At 46.9% G+C, this 21,437-nt stretch overlaps 1 protein-coding gene across 1 annotated transcript in view; it reads right to left on the bottom strand.

Moving 5' to 3' along the window:
* LOC311325093 (guanine nucleotide-binding protein G(olf) subunit alpha-like) overlaps positions 1-21,437 on the bottom strand; it is a gene marked incomplete at its 5' end in the record, with an annotated part of 30,001 nt that overhangs the window by 2,888 nt on the left and 5,676 nt on the right. Inside the window, 6 exons of the mRNA XM_084457745.1 lie at positions 1-12; positions 112-166; positions 14,654-14,751; positions 20,353-20,472; positions 20,672-20,726; positions 21,271-21,343. The exon at positions 1-12 is cut by the window's left edge and continues 62 nt beyond it. Coding sequence (XP_084313871.1) covers positions 1-12; positions 112-166; positions 14,654-14,751; positions 20,353-20,472; positions 20,672-20,726; positions 21,271-21,343 — 413 coding nt within the window. The remainder of the gene's footprint in view (positions 13-111; positions 167-14,653; positions 14,752-20,352; positions 20,473-20,671; positions 20,727-21,270; positions 21,344-21,437) is intronic.

The following is a 21,437-nucleotide window of genomic DNA, read 5'->3' as shown; positions in this document are numbered from 1 at the left end:
GCGCAGCAGGTCCTGGAAGGGAAAAGCAGGAGAAATGAGTTGCAGCAAAAGCAGGGCTGACTTTGACTATCAAAATTAGAACATAACTAATGTGTGAACACGTTACGTTACCTGATCGGTTGGAGTATATTCGCTCTGTCTTACGGAGTCGATTCTGTCCAGGAAACTGTGAATAAGACGCACATAATCAGATATTTCTTGTTGTCACAGAGTGACAGACCTGTAAGAATACTCTGATTCTCCCGCTGAAGGACTTGAGGCACAAAGAGTCCCGGAGGCCAAGTCCTTCGACCAAAACATAGAAAAACAACATTACACAACAACGTTCATCCCCAGAACAACAACACCCTCAAAAGCATCAAAACATGTCAATAAAATGTATAAATACAATTGCATAACCGGGGCCTTCACTACTACTGTATTCATATAATCAGCACAGACAGTAATGTTGTGCACTGTAGTGGAATCCAGACTCTGAATCTGAGACTGCTTCTGGGAGGGAGTTGCATTTGGGTGCAACGCCAGTACCGCCGGGGACCACTAGGGGGCAGGCCAGTTCGGCCCGGGCTATTTTGGTCCGTCTCTTGTCGGAGTGATTACATAAGGCTGGTTATTGTGGACTGTAGACGGCACGGCTGGCTGTTGGTGCCTGATCCAATGCTGAGAGAGCGTGTGTAGGGAGCCGGCAGCTGGGACATGGCAGCTGGCTGGCTCGGCCCACTCGTTCGCAGCAGAACACAGCAGGCAGATATACTACAGAACCAGGCTCAGGACTGCCTTGGGCCAGACTGACCAGTATAGCAGAGGCCTAGAACACCCAGAGGAGAAGTCGTCATATACCGTACGCCGCCTAGCCTGTTCTGGGATCCAATATACAATACAGGCCGCAAGTGCGCCTGAGCCAGGCTATATCAAACAAACTCCTAGCTGTTCCCCCGCTGTCTCTGGTTTCAGCAGCAGTCCGTACCTATCACAGTGTTCAGAGTAGATCCTGCATACATGAGGAAACCTAACCTGCTGGGACAGCGCGCAGGGCTGCACGGGCGGGGGGAAATTTCCGGAAAGTTTCTGGAAAGTTTTCATGGGAACTTTAGCCCAGGACATTTTTCCAATTGCCAAGGCACAAAAAGCTTTCACATACTGTATGTGTGTGTGTGTGTGTGTGTGTGTGTGTATGTATATATATATATATATATATATATATATATATATAATTACATATCCCCCAAAATGTGAAGTAAATCTAGATAAGAGAAAGTAAAGGTAGTCTGGTAGTACTGTAAGTAACAGATATTTGAATTTAGGATGAGATATATGGAAATGATGAAGGCCTATCTCTGTCTACACCTGGCAAGAGGGACTGGTGTGCATGTGAGGCTAATTCTACTATTCTGTCTATAATAATAATAATAATAATAATAATAATAATAATAATGTTATAATGTGTAAGAGTATGACTGATTTCATAAATGAATTCCCGGAAATTCACACACATTCCCCACAATTCCTGAAATGACCATGGAAACCTTCCCATTGACAACATTCCCAGACTTCTGCAACCCCCAGTCACCAGTGAGTGACTTGACTCCGACACATGACACCCGAAATGGCACTCGCACGCTTCCTTTGGGAGCAGCGTCTTTGCCCTGAGGAGCAGTCCTTACAGTCCAACAAGTGTCTGCCGGTCTCACAGAGTTGATCTCCCAGAGTTGACCACACCTCAAATGCTTCCTTATTCCAGATCCCCTCGTACCCGTGCGCTAGTCACCATGTTAGACCCGGGCTGGGAAAAGCCTGTATAGCCTGTGGGTAGACGTAGCACACTGTGCTGTGTGTGTGTGTGTGTGTATGTGTGTGTGTGTGCGTCTTTCCATACCAGCCGAGAGCCACATGTGTACGTGCACGCACGCACGCGCACACACACGCACACGCACACACAGCTTGTGTCCCATCACTGCAACTATGTGAGGTATTTTTAGTCTGTCTTCCTTGCAGAAGCATAGGTTATAATTACCAAGTGTTCTGTGACTGCCATGTGACAAGTGCTATTGGTAGAGCACTGGGGAGCCAAATATAGTCTCTGCACTCTGCCACAACAAACTGATCCAGGAAAAGCCAAAAAAGATAACATCGATTATCTTTTGTCCTTCCACACGACGCTTTAGAAAAAGGGTTGGAACATTTGAAGTTGCTCCGGGTGTGCACTGTAAATAGAGTTGGCTAATTTGTGGTCCAGCTATATCTGTAGCAGACAGGTTGTCTGTAGGTTCAACCTAGATTATGTTTGCTCTCTCACAGCAGCCAGATTGAGGGCATTAAGTCATTCATGCCATGTTTTTGGGTCAGTGTATTTCTCAACTAATTTAGCTGAATGATCCCTGTGACGCTTAAAGGACTAATATGCCACTTTCTATTTTCCTGGGGGGGGGGGCAGTATGGTCTATTGGCCTTCTAACTCTCTCGCTCGCTCTCTCTCTCTCCCCCTCCCCCCCTCTCTCTCTGATGAGGGGCAGTTGAGGCCGCGCGGCCTCCGGGGCCGCCCAGCACTCCTGCACTGCTGCCCCATGTGGTGCGGTCGGTCACATGCGCCGCGGCCCACACTGCACTCTCTCCACAGCATGGGAGGAGGGAGGGAGGAGGGAGGGGAGGAGATTAGGGAGGAGTTGGAGGAGGGAGAGAGGAGGAGGAGAGGACATGGGGAGAGAGAGAGGGCGGATGGGGAGAGAGTAGGAGAGGGGAGGAGGGGGGTGGGTAGTATTAAAGGGGAGGACGGGGGGGTTAGTATAGCAACGCGCCCGCGCAGTGACGCACATATTTCCCTGCGTACCTGCACGTTCAACCACGGCAGGCTCTCCAAGGGAACGTGGGAAAGGCGTGGTGGACGAGTTAAAAGCAAGTACACCGCGGGCTTTAAAGTGTGTGTGTGTGTGGGGGGCGGTATTGGGCTCGGGCACACGGGTGACCCAGGTCCAGAGGGGCCCCGCCAGACGACTCGGAGTGACGGAGCAGCTTCGGTCGCTCTGTCAGACGAGGTCACATTCTTCTGGTTATGGGGCACCAGGCAGACAAACAAACAAACAAACAGGCACACACAAAAAGCAGCCCGGCCAAGTGACAATGGCCTTGGCAACACAGGAGCTGAAGATCGTCACAAAGTGGCCAACGTCTGAAAGCCAACAGAATAACTTGAAATGGTTGGGAGTTGTAGGGAGAAGCCTCCACAGAGAGACAACCTTCATGAGCCTTTATGTCGATGGCAGTGAGCCCAGCCTCATGTGCTCATTTGATAATTGGGTTGACTTTTTACAAATAGTAGACCATCTTCAATTAGCAGTGGAGAGAGGGGGGATCAATAGTTTCCATATTTGGAGCGGCTAGGCCCGGCATAATGGTTCAGCGCGGTGGTTCACTGCAGTCAGAGAGCCGTTTAAAACACACAGCCGAGCGCCGGTCCCCGACACTAGTATGTGTGAACAGAAATATTCGTCGACACGGTCGGTCAGTAGTCATTTGGACCCACAAAATACTTCTAAACTCTCCTTCGCCACTACTCCGGCACACATAGGGTGAAAGCGTTTTACTTTCGCTACGGGATCAAATAAAAACCTGCCGCTTCCGAGAACAGAGCGGTAGGATTTAGCATTAGTCAAAAAGGCATGGCGGCTAGAGCTGCTGTAGCGTCTATCCTCCTCATGCTGAGAGAGAGCAGGTTCTAGTTTTTAGTCCGTGTCACGGTCGTCTGACCGGCGGAAAGGTCTGCGCCGGGGGGGTTGAGACAGAAACACTGAACAGTTTCAGAGGTGCATCTCAGAGCAGATGCATCCGTCAGCGGCTCGGCGGGCGCTTCCTAAACACGGGAGCGCGAGCGGAGACACTCCACAAGGCTGGACCCGATACTGTGTAAACAGGAGCACCTGCTTTACCTCAGCCGGCCGAATACACTCTCCAGAGACGCATCAAGTCCTGCTTTTGAAAGGTGTTGTATAAAAATGTGAAATACACCGTGATGTCACATGTCTCTGCTAAATGTCGAAGAGGGTCATTACATCACCTCTGCCTAAAATACCCGTCCCAACTGAACTTGGGGAGTCTGAAATAAGACTTTGTCCAGTTTCTGAAGAAGACAGGAAGTTCCCGGTGTGTGCTGAATGTTTTATAACACTCTACTTCACACCTAAATGACATGAAATAGTCAGTTGGACACACTCCATGAAGTCAGTACAGAATCTGATAAAACACAAAACCAGGAAAGCATTCCCATAGGAAGCCGCATTCAGGGCAGGCGCATCAAGTGAGTTTTTAAACTCTTGGCTGTGATTGGCTGCAGCCTCAACACTAGATAGAAGTTTCCAGTTTGAGCACAGCCATTGATCCGGTGAAAGTTAGCAGTTCCTGACTCCCCTAATAAGAAGTCAATAACCAATAGTCCAAATCAGACAGGGGGTCTACTGTAGGCCTATTTATTTACATAACATCTTAGAGAGAGAGAGAGAGAGAGAGAGAGAGAGAGAGAGGACAGAGGGCATCTAAATAATCAATTCTCCCCTCACAACCTAAATGCCACTGGTTATTCTCTCCCAGTGTTGTTTTACTGCGCTTCTTCAGCCAGAGAATCCCAACACTCAGCCCATCGCGTTCAGATCACAGACTGATCGGTGGACAGATGGGTGTGCGCCGCGATCGCGTAGCCGGCCCTCCACAGCCCTTCTGTTTGAGACCCGGAGAGGCCCGTGTCTGGTCTCGACGCTGTTTGTGTAGTTCCACTTCCGACCTCCAGGTGGCTCCCCTCGGTTCCTGCTACAGGCGGCTCTCTTCTACTGACCCTGCCTGCTTTTAGCAGCTGGGTTCCCATGGTAACCCCGGTCGGTCGATACCACTCCACTCCTCTCGTGTGTCTCTCTCTCCCTCTCTCTCTTCCAGGCCATACTTGTATCCTTCCATTCCCAGACTCCCATACATTCACATGGCACAAGCTCTCTGTCTGTCAGCATGGAGGGACTGAGACTCCTGCATCCCAGCTGCCCCACTTGTGTGTGAGTGTGCGTGTGTGTGCGAGAGAGAGAGAGAGAGAGAGAGAGAGAGAGAATATGAACGTTTGAGAATGTTTGGAGAAAATGGATGTCTACAAGGCTAGGCTGTACATATGGGCATTGTGTCTAAAACATTACTGTAAATATACCACAGGTGTAAAGGACAATAAAAGGAACTTGAGGACAATGTTGGACTTGAGCCCGAGCTGAAAGAACCAGAACATACAGCACGTGTAACGCCTGAGTCACCATAGGTTACACGAGGTAAGGATAAACCTTGGTGATAATTGTTAATGTGCCCTATTTTGGTGAATCCAACATTGTCTGAAACGCAGACGCAAAACTTGAGGGCGCTGGCGCTTTAAGGCGTGGCCAACGCCAGTTCAGTATTTCCGTGACCGAGGACGATAGCGCGCCGCCAGCGCAGTTGTAGAAGCGGTTGGATTACGCTAATAAAGTGTGGTTGTGGTGGAGGTTTGGTTTCATAATGGCCAATCATGACACCCGTTTTCCATCCCTTCAAATACCAGTGCGCCAACGATATAGAATTGGCAATGTCCTTATGACAGTTTTGTGTGCAACAGGAGCACCCCCAACCCCCCAACTTCCCCCACCCCCCCAAAGAACGCACCACTACATGTAGCCTACCGCCGGATCCAAAGGCTCTGTCGATCACCGATTTGGCCCATGAAGAAAGACGAAGCATGTTGTGTAGGTGTTGTGGGCACAGGCTACAGCGTGATCAGGATAATCACCCTGGACTCATCACGCATCACAAACCACCTGGATACCCCCGACTCACAGAAATGATACCGCCACCAGATGGTGTGTGCAACTGTGTCAAGATATCTCGTGAATAAATGTATGGCTTAATGAGTCTGAAAATGAAATCATCTTGGTTTTATCAAACATAAGGTTTATACGCTACCAATCCCAGTGGAGACATCGGTACCAGTGTATGACGATTATATATATTTATATATATTTTAAACCATAATGTTTTATTGATCTCTTGTACATAATAAATTGTATGTTGTGTCCTGGCTTTTATCTGGACCCAAGTCTGAAATAAAGGTTGAATGAAGGAATGATACTCGGAGGCAGTATGCGGTCACGGTATTGTCGTCAGGCCTGTATACCTCATGTAGGCCTACTCCACTGTCTGTAGTGCAAATGGAAAGAATAAATGATTTTGAGTTAAATTTGGAGACCGGCGCCTATATTGTATTACTGAGCAATCTCTTTGTATCTCTAGTTGTGTCTTAACGCAAGCGCATTATTTGATCCAAACTTGCATAGTGACAATGTTTTTAATTCATTTCAATAGTCACATCCTCCATTGCGCTGACCAACCCACTGTGGCACGAGCATCTTCTTTGCTCACCACGGAATTGCCAAACTCGGCAGAGGTGAGAAATATTGAGTTTGCGACGGACAAAACTGGAAATTCACCAGCGCTAGGGAATAACTCCACTTAGCGCCCACACAAAATTGCCTAATGAGTTTCAAAATGAACATTGTCAATAGGAGCCTTGTAAAAAATATATTGCAAATGCACATGGGTGAGAACGTGGTTTATAACAATTATACAACAGCTAGTTCCGAACGCGCATTGTGATTGGCTAAGACGCATTCCAAGCAATGCCTTAAAACCCTATAATGGCACTGAGTTAATCAACAAATGTATTCCTACTCCCCATCGCTCGTATTTTCTTATTAATATTAATATAAATTAAGTCTTTAGGACTTTAGAAATGTTTTAAGTAACAACAAAAGTAACAAAAGTTATTAAACACCCAAAGGTGCATCCTGTCCATCAGTGCTCTCTGTTGACATAGAGGCTTAGTTCACACGGCAGTGAAATGGGACCCAAATCCGATCTTACCTACAGTACATGCGACTCAGGTCAGAGGGTTCATGGCCGTCTGAACAGCGCAAGTCACAGGAAATCAGATTTTTTTTAAAATCCAACCTGGGTCGCTTTCATAGGTGGTATTATATCGGATACATGTCTGATGTTTTGCAACGCGGCCGCCGTCTGAACAGTCATGTCGTGTTTAATGCTAGTTTTACGTCTCTAGAGCGGTGACTTGCAAATTCGTGAAGCGCCACTGTGGTGTGCTTGTGCGGCATGCTGCACGTCACAAGACGATCCTCATCCTTCTTCTCGTTATCATTTGCTCATACCGTCGCCGGCTTCCACTGCAAAAATAGCCTACTTGAAAATCAACCCGTAGTAAAGGCTAACTTCAGTTGTGGTTGTAACTTTATCATGGATGTATTAATAGAACGGTATCCATGGTTAACGTCACTTCCGTAAACAGTGCGCTGTGCGTGACGTCCTGACGTCTTTGTTATTGTTCTTCTGCGCATGCGGGTCTGTTCAGGGCCGTGGGCTGTTCACACGGCTGTCAAATATAGGTTACATTTAAACAGTCATGTGCACAGCTAAACAAAAAAATCGGATCTGTGTAAAAAATCGGAATTGAGCATTAAGACCTGCCGTGTAAACCAAGCCTTAGACTACAGCTCTGCAGACAGACAACTCTCCGTATCTGCCCAGCGATGGAAAAAAAAAAAACAGAATTGTGCCAACGCCAGTTTTGAATACAGCAACAATCTAGGACAAGATATTTTGATCAGTTGATTACCACGCCTTCTGTTCAACATCAAGGGAGGGAATCAGATATGGTACGTCCTCAATATGTGGACACAGACGGGCAAGTCTGCCCCTGAATGAACGAGAAACCACTGACCACTGGAAACCAACCGACTAAAAAGGTGCTCAGGTAACTTGAGGACTTGAACCCGAGGTTGAGTTGAACTGAACATTTCCATTAGTTAGCCTGTTAACTCATCCATCCTGTCTGAGCTCAAACTGTCCCAGTAAACAAACCATGGTGAGGGCAAAATATAAAGGTTTCTATAAATAGACCCATGCCCCCGCCCCCCCCCCCCCGCCACCCCCGACCACCACATTCCACAGGAGGTGAAAGTTGAGGCTTGTTTGACCAGAGGAGGTGGTGTGGAGAGGGACCGTTGGCCTGGGTGTGGCTACTGCTGCTGGTGGCGGTGGCTAGCCTAGCCTAGCCCAGACCAGATCATAGGCTAAACCCAGCTATATTCAGCCAAACATGAAATGGACTTAAAGGGGGCTTAAAATCCCATGTGATTTATAACTTGCTAATGTTGATGCTAATACAAACAGTCATGTGGGTTTTGATGGATTTCGCGTGCCTACATCTGCTCCTCTCTGGCGGGGCAGTTTACAAGTTACAGTGAGTAACTGTGGGCTGGGAGTCCCTGTCATGATTATACAGCAAAATGTCTTCTCTCATGTCTGAAGCCTTAGATCAATGAAAGAAAGGGATAGAGAGACAAAGAGAGGGGGAGAGAGAGAAGGAGAGAGAAAGAGAGAGAAAGCAGACAGAGACATGAGAGAGAGAGAGAGAGAGAGAGAAAGCAGACAGAGACAAGACAGAGAGAGAGAGAGAGAGAGGGAGAGGGAGTAAAGGAGTGTATCCATATTACAAACATGAGTCCATGCTAATAGATGTGTTTTGTGTCAGCACATTGCAGGTAAGGACTGGCAACGCGCGTACACACGCGCGCGCACGCACACACACACACACAAAACACACAGAGGCGTTTTGTGTCTCACCTTCTGCTACTGACCTTCCTTTGTTTACGGCGCATTGCTGGGATACTCCCTCTGATTCGACTGTGGCTCACGTGACCCTCCGCCAGTTTGTGCTCTGCAGTGCTGGTGCTATAAATAGCCTCAGCTTGCCCTGGCTCCACAGCTAGTTTACATAAGCTCTAAGGGGGGCGGGGGTAGGGGGGGCGGGGGAGGGGAGAGAGGGGGGGTTGTGGTGGGGGGGGGGGACTACGGACGACCATCCCACAATCTCTGTGCAGGGAACCCGCAGCGCTACTTCTGCCCTCCTCCATCAGTCTATGCCTTCACACTCCAGGGCTGTGTGTGTGTGTGTGTGTGTGTGTGTGTGTGCGCGCGTTAGTCGGCACACTCACAGGCAGATATCCGCCGTACGTCAGCCTTATTCCCCATTCTGCTCTTTAAAATGGATGCAGATTCAAATACATGAATATAAGTTCTCTATATGACCGTGTCCCTGTTCCACCTTTACACACAAATACTTTTTTGTAACCAAGGAGGAATCCAGTTTGATCTGACATTGCTGCGCTTGTAGATCCTATACTACCGTATCCTACACATGATCTTCAAATAAAGACCTTATAAGAGTAAAAGATAGGGATTGGTGGTTACGATAAACTCAACATCGGAATTATAAAAAAGAGAACATCTCAAATGTTTAACTTGGTAGTGAATAATATGCTAGTAGTGCTACTATATGCTGGTACTTGGCACTGAAAGACAGAGACAAAAAGAATAATTCAGGCTACTGCTATCTGTCCTAACAGTCCAAATGATTCTGCTGGACAATTCTGAAAGACGGTCGTTCACAAGGAATCATTTTAGTCTTCACGTGTGATCACGGATATAATCTGTCTCATGTAGTCATGGCTTTAAGAAACCAAATACAAATATAAATATGATGTGGTGATACACTGTCGCAAAGAGTCATTATTCATTCTCACAGTCTGATATGAAACCACACAAGGTTTACAGCGCAATTGTGTTAACAACCAGCAGTTCCTAGATTTATATTTAGCGTGAAAAATCTGTAGAAGAATGCAATCACTAGAGACGGTTTGTTGGTTTTAGGATTTGACGATCAATGTGGATAGACAAAGTAGGTTAGGGTTCAGGCCTGATTCATTCTCAACGCACGTTCTATCAAATCCCCCCTTTTAATAATCCTGGTCTAACAAGGTCAGGAATAAAACCAGAATGTACTCTCTTGACTGTATTAGACAACGTTGAAATCTATAGATTAAATGACATCTGTGAAATCGATGGCACAGAAGACTCTATATATGCAGACTGAAGTCTGTCACCCCGATGACTAAATCCGGGCCGAATGACGCACACGTCTTTTCCTCAAGCGAGCAGCGTTTCGTAGGGCGCTCGTATAGGGGTGTACACGCTGTCCAGAACATTCTCTGTGCCCGCGAGCCCCAGAGGGAGGCAGGGCAGTGGTGGGGGGGGGGGATCGCAGTCCCAAAGGGGGTTCAAACAACCTCAAGAGCAGGGATAACTGAGTAGTCCTCCGCGGGGCGCTCCTCACATCTACAGTACAGCTGAACAGAACTTCAGACAGAAGGAACCACTCCTCACTCTCTCGAGAGGGGGCGCGAGCACACACGTATGCACGCGCACACACACGCGCATGCATGCACACACACCAAAAGGCAAACACATACACACACTTTCATAGTGCCTTCTTTCAATATTCCTCAGTCATCTGACGGCAGGTCATCTGATTTCCGCAAGTGACACAAAGCTTTTTGTTAATCTGGACAACACAAAAAAGTCTATTAAGACTCTACAGAACCTTGCATTGCTCAGAGCACCTGGGCTAAACACTGGACTATTTCACTGTTAGGTAAGGCTGAAACTAATTTATTGATCCAAACCCTTAAACAGTTGGCTCACAAAAAAGATATCACTCACAGATGACAAAATCAAATGGCCAGTAAGTTTGCTGCGTCATATAGAGAACACAATGTCGCAAAAAGCATATAGTTGAACATCTCAGTCACTTTCTACCATCTCCTGACTTACTGTAAAGCACAGTAAGGGCAATAAGAATACCGACATTTAACAAGTTATGAAACTAAACTAAACTAAGACAGGGGGAAAAAGCAACAGTGACATGCAGCCGGTGTATAAATATCGCTCTCTCAGGCTCTTTCATGGACAGAAGAGGGTCCTTATTGAGGAGATCCAGTGTTGGTGAAGCGTAGACCCTCTGTTTCTCCAGGACCTTCAGGGGCCGGGGCTCAGTGACAATGGCAGCCATTCTCTGTGCGTTGCTGCCCCAGATGACTGTGTCAGTGGCCCCCCAGGCTGGTGACAGAGTCCCGTGACCATCACAACACGCCAGCCCCATCCCATCCCTTAACCCAGTCTCTATCCCAGCCCTTAACCCAGTCTCTGTCCCAGCCCTTAACCCAGTCTCTGTCCCAGCCCTTAACCCAGTCTCTATCCCAGCCCTTAACCCAGTCTCTATCCCAGCCCTTAACCCAGTCTCTGTCCCAGCCCTTAACCCAGTCTCTGTCCCATCCCTTAACCCAGTCTCTGTCCCATCCCTTAACCCAGTCTCTGTCCCATCCCTTAACCCAGTCTCTGTCCCATCCCTTAACCCAGTCTCTGTCCCAGCCCTTAACCCAGTCTCTGTCCCATCCCTTAACCCAGTCTCTGTCCCATCCCTTAACCCAGTCTCTGTCCCATCCCTTAACCCAGTCTCTATCCCAGCCCTTAACCCAGTCTCTGTCCCATCCCTTAACCCAGTCTCTGTCCCATCCCTTAACCCAGTCTCTGTCCCAGCCCTAGCCCTTAACCCAGTCCCAGCCCGAGCCCTTAACCCAGTCCCAGCCCGAGCCCTTAACCCAGTCCAGACTCTAGCCCGGCCCTAGCACCTGGTTCTAACTCTCCAGCCTCACCTCCATCCTCAGCCCCAGCCGTGTCCCTGCTGCTAGTCCTAGCCTCAGCTCCAGTTCCAGTCCTGGTCCTAGTCCTAGCCTCAGCCCTATCCCCAGTCCTGGTCCTAGTCCTAGCCTCAGCCCTATCCCCAGTCCTGGTCCTAGTCCTAGCCTCAGCCCTATCCCCAGTCCTGGTCCTAGTCCTAGCCTCAGCCCTATCCCCAGTCCTGGTCCTAGTCCTAGCCCCAACCCCAGCTGTAGCCCTGGTCCTAGTCCTAGCCCCAGCTCTAGCCTGCCTGTCTTTCATGATGCCATACAAACCCCACAGTGAGCAGCTGAACGCAGAGCTGAACACAGAGCTCTGTCACAAACCAGCCACCGTTTAACACGGAGTGACAATCACCCTCACAGTTAAAAATAACTCATTATATGGATTGTGTCATGTTGGGTTGAGGAGTGTAACTAACATTTGCCACAGAGGGGAGGGAGAAAGGGGGGCCCGCGAGTTAAAGACTGTGTTTGTGCATGAAAAGCGTTTGATTTTGGCGCTGACACGGACGCATTACAATGGGAGCAGTCTGCCACGGCCGAAAATAGCTGGTAATCAATCAGCGCGCAGACACATATCTGTCCTCTTAAAATGTGGAAATGCGCAACGCCGAGTCCCTACCGATCGGTGACAGGATTCCAAAGCATCGATACGGACATGCTCTTTGGCATAACAACTGCTCGCAATCTGCCTATACTTATTTCCAGCCCCTTTGTCCAATGGGCCGTTCATCATTAGCCCAGATGGGGGGGAAAAAAAACATGTCCGCCTATAAACTAAACTGACTGGTAAGGCCTGTGAAGGACAAGGAAGGACAATTTCATTAAATAGAATTGCAATGTGAAAAATATTTTAATGTTTAAGTGGACAGGTCTACTGAAGATCTTTAGATGACTTGCAACTGTAGATATGGGCTTATAAGTGCTCCTTCAGCTCAAGATATCGTAACATGAATATCGAAGGCGTTTGGTGAGATCACTCAATCACAGTCTCTGGGTGCCATTGATCATGCTGTAAATTAAGGTAGGCAGCCCAGTGGTTAGAGCGTCCGACCAATGACCGAAAGCCAAAAGGTCGCTGGTTCGAGACCGGGCCAGGCCACCTGACAAGTGATTTCCTATCGATCATTGCCTACCTTTGTGCCCTTGAGCAAGGCACTTAACACTAGTTCATAATAAGTCGCTTTGGATGAAGGCTAAAAGACTAAAATCTAAAAGGCAAATGTAATTGTGCAACAGCCGAAGCGAAGTTGCTCCCAACCACAACCCCTGGTCTCTCTAGTCAGGCCCGCAGAAGCACTCGCACAAATACGCCCACAACTCGACAGGTTATCTTGTCACATCCTTTCCTCCAATCGGAGGAGCGGAAAGTTAGCCAGGCTGACATCTGTGGCGCGCTGACAAAGCGAAAGCGTTGCGAGAGGAGACCCCTCCGACGTCAGAGCCCGAGACCGAACGGCTGATATCCTGAATTGAAAACATGGAGATGTTGTGTGATTGTGTTTGAAGCGGCAGTCATAACACGGTGTGGCGTTAGCGCGCTCTCAGGCCGGGTGCCATGTAGGACATGGTATCTCCAGACGTTTCCCCTAAGAGTTCAGATGAAGTTTACGGCCAGGAGAGGAAGTGAGAGAGAGGGCTTGCTGTCTGGAAGATTCGCAGGCGTCCCGCAAACGCAAAGGCGCACGCGCACACACGCACACACACACACACACCAAGTCCACAAACTAAAAAAAGACGGTCTGCCGCACGGCCAGACACGCCGAACACAGTCAGTCGGCCCCCCACATAGAAACAGCGCAGTATCGGCCGCACCTTAAAACTTCCCGTGACTCTCCGGCCGTCGCCTGACTCCCTCTATCAGAGCTGCTCTCGGGCCGGCCGGGAAAGATCTGACCCGCCGTGTGTCAAACATACGACGTTCAGGGGCGTCCGATAATCGGCGCGCGCCGGAAAACACGCCGACCCCAGCGGCCGGTGTGCGGCGCCGCGTTCAGGACGTCCTCCTCGCCCTCGTTGACACGGAACCGCCCCCTATCTGCCCGGCCTTTGAAGAACCATGACAACATTCCGATTGGCTGATGATACGTGACTTGGCATCGAGCCTTCATCGAGACTTTCGGTGAGTTCTGCATTCATCTGCGGTACATCGGGACTACGACTAACTGTGTGTGTGTGTGTGTGTGAGACAGGAAGCAGGAGGGGCACTGTTAACAATTAGGCTAATTTGCATATCCAAACTTCCTTTTACAGGCAAGCGAGCTTTGTACACCCTGGACAACCACGCTATGGCTCCTATACAGCCCATCCACACAGTCTGAGGCCTGGGAGAGACTGCAGAGAGAGCAGGTTAAACTTGAAGGTTGTGTTTCCCCGCACGGGTCGACCTAACATGGCGGAGCACAATGATGTTGTAAAGAGAGACTCAATGACCAGGATTCGCGCACCTCTAGTCAGTCTAAAAAAAGAAAGAAGAAAAAAAACAACACACCAACGCCTGTCCCACTTTGGGAGTGAACGTCCTTACAAACGAGCGACTCCACAAACCTGATCTCGGCGGATTTGCCTGCGCGGTAACCTGAACGCTCGTACGACTAGCATAGTACACATACCTACCCCCAGACATTTCGCTATTTGCTTAGGCAACGCAGCTTTAGGATGTATCCTGAGGACGCAACAGCAGTATGCCACACCCTATGTCAACAGACAAACACACGCCATCGGCGGGCCTCGGCCATGGAACCGTCAAGGGCACACATTATACCCGTGGAAGATTTTCCAAGTCTTTTTTGCGCCCGGAAAAAGACAAGAACAGTGCAGGCGATCGAGCTAACCGACTGAGCACAATGGCGGTTGGTGCAAAGTCAACAACGCCAACCGCCTGTGATGCTTTCTGCTTGGAAACGCTCGGGTGACACCGGGGGACGGTGAGGTAGCTTTTTCTTTGTTCGGCGTTTGAAACCCATATCTTCAATTACACAACATGTAGGTCATGTGGTGGAACTCACTATTGTGCGCAGTCGATGAGCTGGTACTCGTTGGACCTCTCGAAGCACGCCTTCACCCCCTCGTCGTCCCAGAGCTTCTTCGCGTGGTCAAAGAACTCCTGGTCAGAGAGAGAGCGAGAGAGGGAGAGAGTGAGAGAGAGAGAGAGACAGAGAGAGAGAGAGAGAGAGAGAGAGAGAGAGAGAGAGAGAGAGAGACGGAGTAGGGTTAGCAAGCTAGCAATATTCAACTGTTAACAACACACATATGCAGACACATGCCTACGCACACAGAGAAATAAAAAAGTAAGACATTCATTCGAGCCTGATTTGCAAGACATCGAGCCACAGGTGGTCAACAATGGGGTGGTCCCAATGTCATGCTGGACATGCACCCACACTACATCACATTAGATAGATCGTCGCTGCCTTCTTTACCAAGTTTGGCATGATATGGTTCTCCCTTCACTCTGAAGAACAGGAAGAAACACCAGATAAACAGCACCATGTCATTCTATGTCCAGGTAATAGATGGAGCCTACTCTGCAACCCTACTACAGTCCCATAAGAGAAATGAATAAAGGACTGGAGCTCTTCAACCAACCCAAGTAAGCATTCTCTCAGCACCAAGTTTATCACAGAATCCAATGTTCTTTTCCACTAAAGCAAACTAGCTCTACAGTAAACCCTACATAAAGAGGAAAATCATATGAGATAAATATACACATTAACAGCCTTAAATCCTTCACTGAGGTCATGAAGGTGAAGTGTCTCTAAAGGCACTGTGTATTTCCTGGTTGATGGGGAAACTTAATTCAGGTCACTTGACTGCACAATCATAGTCTTGTCATTAACTAGCGAGTAACAGACCATTTTGTGGTCTCTTAAAAAGGCCTACTCCTAGTCCCTGACTGACAGGACTCAAATCTAATTTGACCACAAAAACACTTGACAAGACGTTTTCCTGTGTTAAATATTATCGCTAAATATCATAACTAAACTTAGCACATGCTCACTAGCATATTACATAATAATGACGTGACTGATTAGGCCACAATAATAACAGATTTTAGTTTTGTCATTACATAAGTTTAAATCGGGAGAATCCCTATTCCCCATTGTGTGATAAACTAAACCTCTCTTAGACCACAAAGTTTGCACGTTTGCAACATGCACAGCATCAGTTCCTACACAGCTGTGGGTCACATACATATGCTGGGCTGTCAGTAAACAATGGTCGAAACATTAATTAAATTATAATGTCCTTCTCCCCACATTCTCCACACTCAACAATCAAACTAAATCAGGTGGCTAACGGCTAACGGCTAATTCAGACAGCTAATAGCCAAATCAGACGGCTATTAACATTCCCTACACACAACCGCAAACATGAATTCGACTGCAGAGAAAGCATACAGCACACTAAACACATCACATATCACTGTACATAGTCTCATTCCTTCAGCTGACTTCCTGCCTCCTGAACAATGGGCCGCATTATGCAAAGAGCTCATCTTATCAATGACTTTATATTGGACATTTCCCAGGACTCGGCGGGCCCCAAACAAAGATTATTGCTCTTAAATTCCCTCTCGCCTCCTAGCCCGTGCACATGCCCTTCCTAAAAGCACCACATGACCCTCTCTGCGCTCAGCTCTCGCTCAGCGCTCACCCACTACAGTCTGGGTGGGAGAGAGACGGTGAGACCAGAGAGAAGACTGATAACGTGATCACATGCTGTCTGAGTCCCCCGCTCCGAGACACACATTCATTCTAGACGTCCGCGATGAGTCGTTTGAACGTTTTCAAACGGGCACATTCACCCAGTGTATTTCTTAAACAACGTGGCTTGTCGGATAAAGAGCTTGTCAGTGTTACGATGTAACAGGGGCTTTGGTGTACAGCCGGAAGAGATGGCAAAATAGTTCTGGCGTTCGTTACCTAGCTCAGTTACTGCTGACAAGTACGCTCAAGTTCATAAAACACATGTTAATTACTGACTTGGGCCTGATACTCTCAAGCAAAACTCTCAGTAGGCTCATGATCAGCGCGGAACTTCGGTCATGTTCATTTACTGACATGTACTTTACATCCACCCCTCTCTAAATAAAGTACCTCTCTCTCTATCTATCTATCTATCTATCTATCTGTCTATTTATCTAACTGTCTATCTACCTACCTACCCATCTATCCCTCTACCTATCTCTCTAATACACAGGTACAGTTTGTCCAATCACCAAGCCCCAACCCCATACCATAGGCCTCAATAGGCCATCTCCCATCTGTCTTGTAGCGCTTCTCTCACAAGGAAGGACCTGACAACGCGAGCAAATGTTGGACTTGATGAGGAGGGCGGGGGGGGGGGGGGGGCATGGTCCTCAGGGCTCTTTTCCACAGAGACGTGTGACACTAGGTCTTTGAATAAATGCAGTGTGTGCTGCAGTGCCCTACAGAGGAACTGATAACAGAGAGAAACTGGGGTGGGGGGGGGGGGGGTCCTCGTCGCTATACTTATCATCCATCACTAATCACGGGATTGCTGAACTCACTAGAGGAGCTGGGTTTGAATTATCCTTCCGCCGTTCGGGTCAACCTGAGAAGAAGTCATTGCAGTTTCAATGCAGGCGAATGTCTGGTTGAAATCCGACTGTGAAAGTTCGGGTGACCTGACCTCTAGTCTCCCCTTGGAGAAAATGTCCAGCTATGGCTGGCAGCCTTCCCTGTGCTCCCTGCCTGGCCAACAAGCTCAGCTGAAACACATGATAGCTATCATCGTCTCTTATGAGACTGGAAAAGATCTGCATAAGATAACAGGCACAGAGAGACCTGACATTCGTGTGTTACTTCGGTTAAAGAGTCCAGACAAATTTAGCTAAAAGTGTGTGTGTGCGTGTGTGTGTGTGTGTGGGAGAGAGAGGGAGGGAGAGAGAGAGAACTGTTCAAGATTCCTTCTTTCATAGCCTCCACCCAGAAACAGAATGCATCTTCCTGCCTCTCTCTGACCCACCAGAGTATAAAAACAATTAATTATAAAGTAACAAGTCTTCTGTCAGATCTAAAATATCACAAGAAAACTACTTTTAAAAAGTGTAAAACAGTTACTAGGGGATGTTTAGAGAGTGTTATCCTTGGAGGCTAAACACAGAACAAGGACAAAGCAGGCCAGTTTGTGTTACTTAAAATAAAGTCATAACTATGGGTCGATCTGCATACCGACATCAAAATTATTGAATATTTTAAGGGTCATAGACGCCTTAGGCGCAATTTGATCTGGAGTCCAGCAATCAAATGCATATGTTCCACAATGGCTGTGATTCAAAGGCAGTAAGTAAGCCACATTTCAGTTCTCATCTTCCAAAACGACACAGCAAACTAATCACTATTCATATGTTAAACAAATTAGATAAATTTTCCCCAGACTAACCTGAACCCAAGGCCTATTCTATGCATTCTGTAAGGTTACATTTCAGCCTATACTGTAGGTCACCGATCTGTCAGTATCACTCGTTAGTATTTGGTATCAAATAGGAGGCCTCCATGTTTGACTAAGCATGGCAGAGGAAGAGACAGATCAGTACATTGTCAGACAGGAGCAGGAGCTCATTTGAATTTGCTCCACTTGAGTTGAGGGATGTTGGGGGGAGGGCTAACTGCACGCTCAGGACACTATTTGTTTCCATTTTGCATAGACAACTGCTCATGCATTTTCCATACTGTATCAATGTCAAATAAAAGCATATTTGTTATTGAGCCGACGTGGGTATGTACCTCAATGTTCCGCCATGTCCAGGGGAAAGAACAAAGATTCTGAACGACTTCAACAGGTAAATGCCACTGGTGGCTGCTTGGCTGTGTTCCCCTTTCATATCAAAGCTGTAAAACAGGTCACTGCTTATGATCTACTTCCTTAAGGGTTGCCAGCGAGCTCTTGTGTTTGTTGAAAGAATAATCGATGCCAGTTTCATATACGTATATATATATAACAAAGTCGCCAAATCTATATCATTAAGCTTTCATCTCCAGACTATCAAAGGAGAACATGCAGCACAACAACTAGGCAGTAGAATTCCAAATTACCAGTGATCTCACTGTTGATTTCTCATTGTTTGCACAGGTTACACAAAGGCAAAGAACATTCTCTTTTCTTTAAGATCACTTGAGGCTGGGGTTATTCCCATATCTATTTCGAACAATTAGTAATTTTCCATTTGTTGATATTAAAACTGAAAAATAAATTATATAAATTAAAAGAAAACAACTAGTTAGAATCATCCCGTGAAGGCCAGAGAAAAGACAAAACGTCATCCAGTTTCAATTGTTTTGATTCAACAATTGAGCTTGAACATTCACCAAACCTGCTGGCTCGTGAGAGGGAGGCTAGTTTAGCTAAATGCTTCAGTAGTTATACTGTATTCAATATCAAGCCCAGTGGCGCTAAGTGACAATGTAATGGTGACACTGATGGCACAAGTGAAGGCCTAGTCTGATGACAACTGCAGACACACTACACAGAGACATGTTGTTCCCCCTGGCCCGGCCAGGCCTGGGAACCTGCAGACCCCCCCTCACAGCCCAGTGGGTCTCACAGAGTGGTCCTGTCCTGTCCCCTCACTCACAGAAGGCCTTGTCCTACTCCCCTGATCCTTTTAATGTACTTGGCTCTCATGTCTCATCACATAACCACACTCATAGATGAGGGACGTCATACTACAAAGTAAGGAGACATCACAAGCGGCTATGGTACCCACCGAGTAGCGGTGTGGATTAATGGGGGTTCATAGCAACACAGCTTTCTTACTAACCTACAGACACTGAGGCCAGACGACCTCAACCCATTTGACATGATTTAACACTGCCGGTGTGTCACAAATAATAATGTAAACAAAGGTCTTTCTAAATTTAATTTGCCACCTTAATTTGTGATTTACAATTCACAAAGATCCAACATTTCAATCTTAAAGGGACTAGGAAGATTCGACATGATGTAAAACATGATCTGTATGTGCATGTGCTGAAACCTTATCAGATAACTGATCACGGCTGAAAAGAATCTCATGTTGTTTCACTTCAGATCCAAATGTCTGCTCCAATCACAGAGAGGAGGCTGAAATGAGTGGCCGTCCAACTGTTGATCTTTTATTACTTTTCTATCAACTGATCTCACCCAAGGTACTCTCTCTCTGTCTCTCCCTCTCTCTCTCTCGCTATTAAAACTTGTTATTATTTACCATCTCAATTTAAAAGCATCATGACGTTTCGTCCCACACAAAGACCTTCAGCAGAGGCAACGCAGACCAACGGACAAACACATATTTGTTTGTGTTGTCCATTGTTCTTCATTCCCTCTGATCAAGGCCTTTGTGTTTTTAATGGTGAGAGAGAGTTGCGCCTTTTCTTCTGGGATGGATTATTGATTTTGGCTGCTTCTCTTCTCAGAGTTGGTTGATCACTACCCTCTATTCTTCAATCAAGTGATTAAAAAAAAAAAAAAAAAAAAAAATGTCCCAACAAAAATTGCATCCAGCTGAATTACCACTTAATAAACAGCAAGGATTTCTTAACCCGATCCAATGTATGTCTCGGGACACTGCATGCCCATGTCAAGCACTCTCTCTCTCTCTCTCTCTCTCTCTCTCTCTCTCTCTCTCTCTCTCTCTCTCTCTCTCTCACACACACACACAAACACAAACACGACACAACACAAACTTAAATGGACATCTTACCTGTGTGTAGTCAAAGTCCGAGAGAGGAGCTATGTTTTTGATGTAGTCGATTCTGAACTGGTCCTCTGGGTTGGCCAGTGGGACTGGGGGTATTAAAGTGCTCATTGCAGACACTATAGTCTAGAACGCACAAGCAGAACATACAACATTAGGCACAATAACGATACATCATATCATAAGCCTGTAGGCACAATAACGATACATCATATCATAAGCCTGTCTAATCAGCGAAATGGGATTTGTTGTGTTCAATTTAACACAGAGAACTTCATACAATTTTAATTTAAATGATTAGGCTAACAAGGTTGGTACCACTCACCACTATGGCATCCTTCACGTTTTTCCGAATGTCTTGGATTTTCTGTTTCTTTTCTCTGTGTAAAGAACAAGTGCATGAAATGAAATCACATGGACACCACATAAAACCACAACAGATAGACAACACAAAAGATGAATCATATCCAGACATGCATGGATACAGCAGTTACTAGTGCATATCTGCAGATAGATATTCAGACAACTGTAGACATAGGCTATGTAACATAGGCCTGTTCAAAAATAGGCCATTGTTAAGATCAATCCCATGGACTGATAAACGTATCTACTAAAGCTGTCGTGCAACTAAAAAGTAAACACTGTGGCAACAATGATCAGAATGAGATCCCCTGCCATATCGGCTACAGAATGTCTTGTCTTAGGCTATGGGGAATCTATCAGGGAGAGCTGGTTGTGATAGCCTTGTCGGACACTGGGCCCAACAGGCGCTGCAGTGCCTGAGGAAAATCCATTGAGCAGATATTCTCGCATCGACAGTCTCACTCATTGAACGAGAGACCAAACGGAGAAACAAAAATATGAAACATAGGCTACATATATGCCATCTATATACTATGAAACATGTAGGCTATTAGCACTCACTCTGCGTTGAAACCGTTGACGTGTAGAATCCTCATCTGCTTCACAATGGTGCTTTTTCCGGACTCTCCGGCACCTTCGAAATAAACGATACGGACAAAATGATTCGATTGTCACCAAGAACAGAATGAAGGACCCTTGGCAAGCAAAAAATGAAAATAAATATTTTC

This window comes from Borostomias antarcticus, assembly GCF_949987555.1.
Source record: "Borostomias antarcticus genome assembly, chromosome: 24".
Lineage (NCBI taxonomy): Eukaryota > Metazoa > Chordata > Actinopteri > Stomiiformes > Stomiidae > Borostomias > Borostomias antarcticus.
The sequence above is the reverse complement of the archived record's forward strand: the minus strand, read 5'-3'. Positions and strand labels throughout refer to the sequence as shown.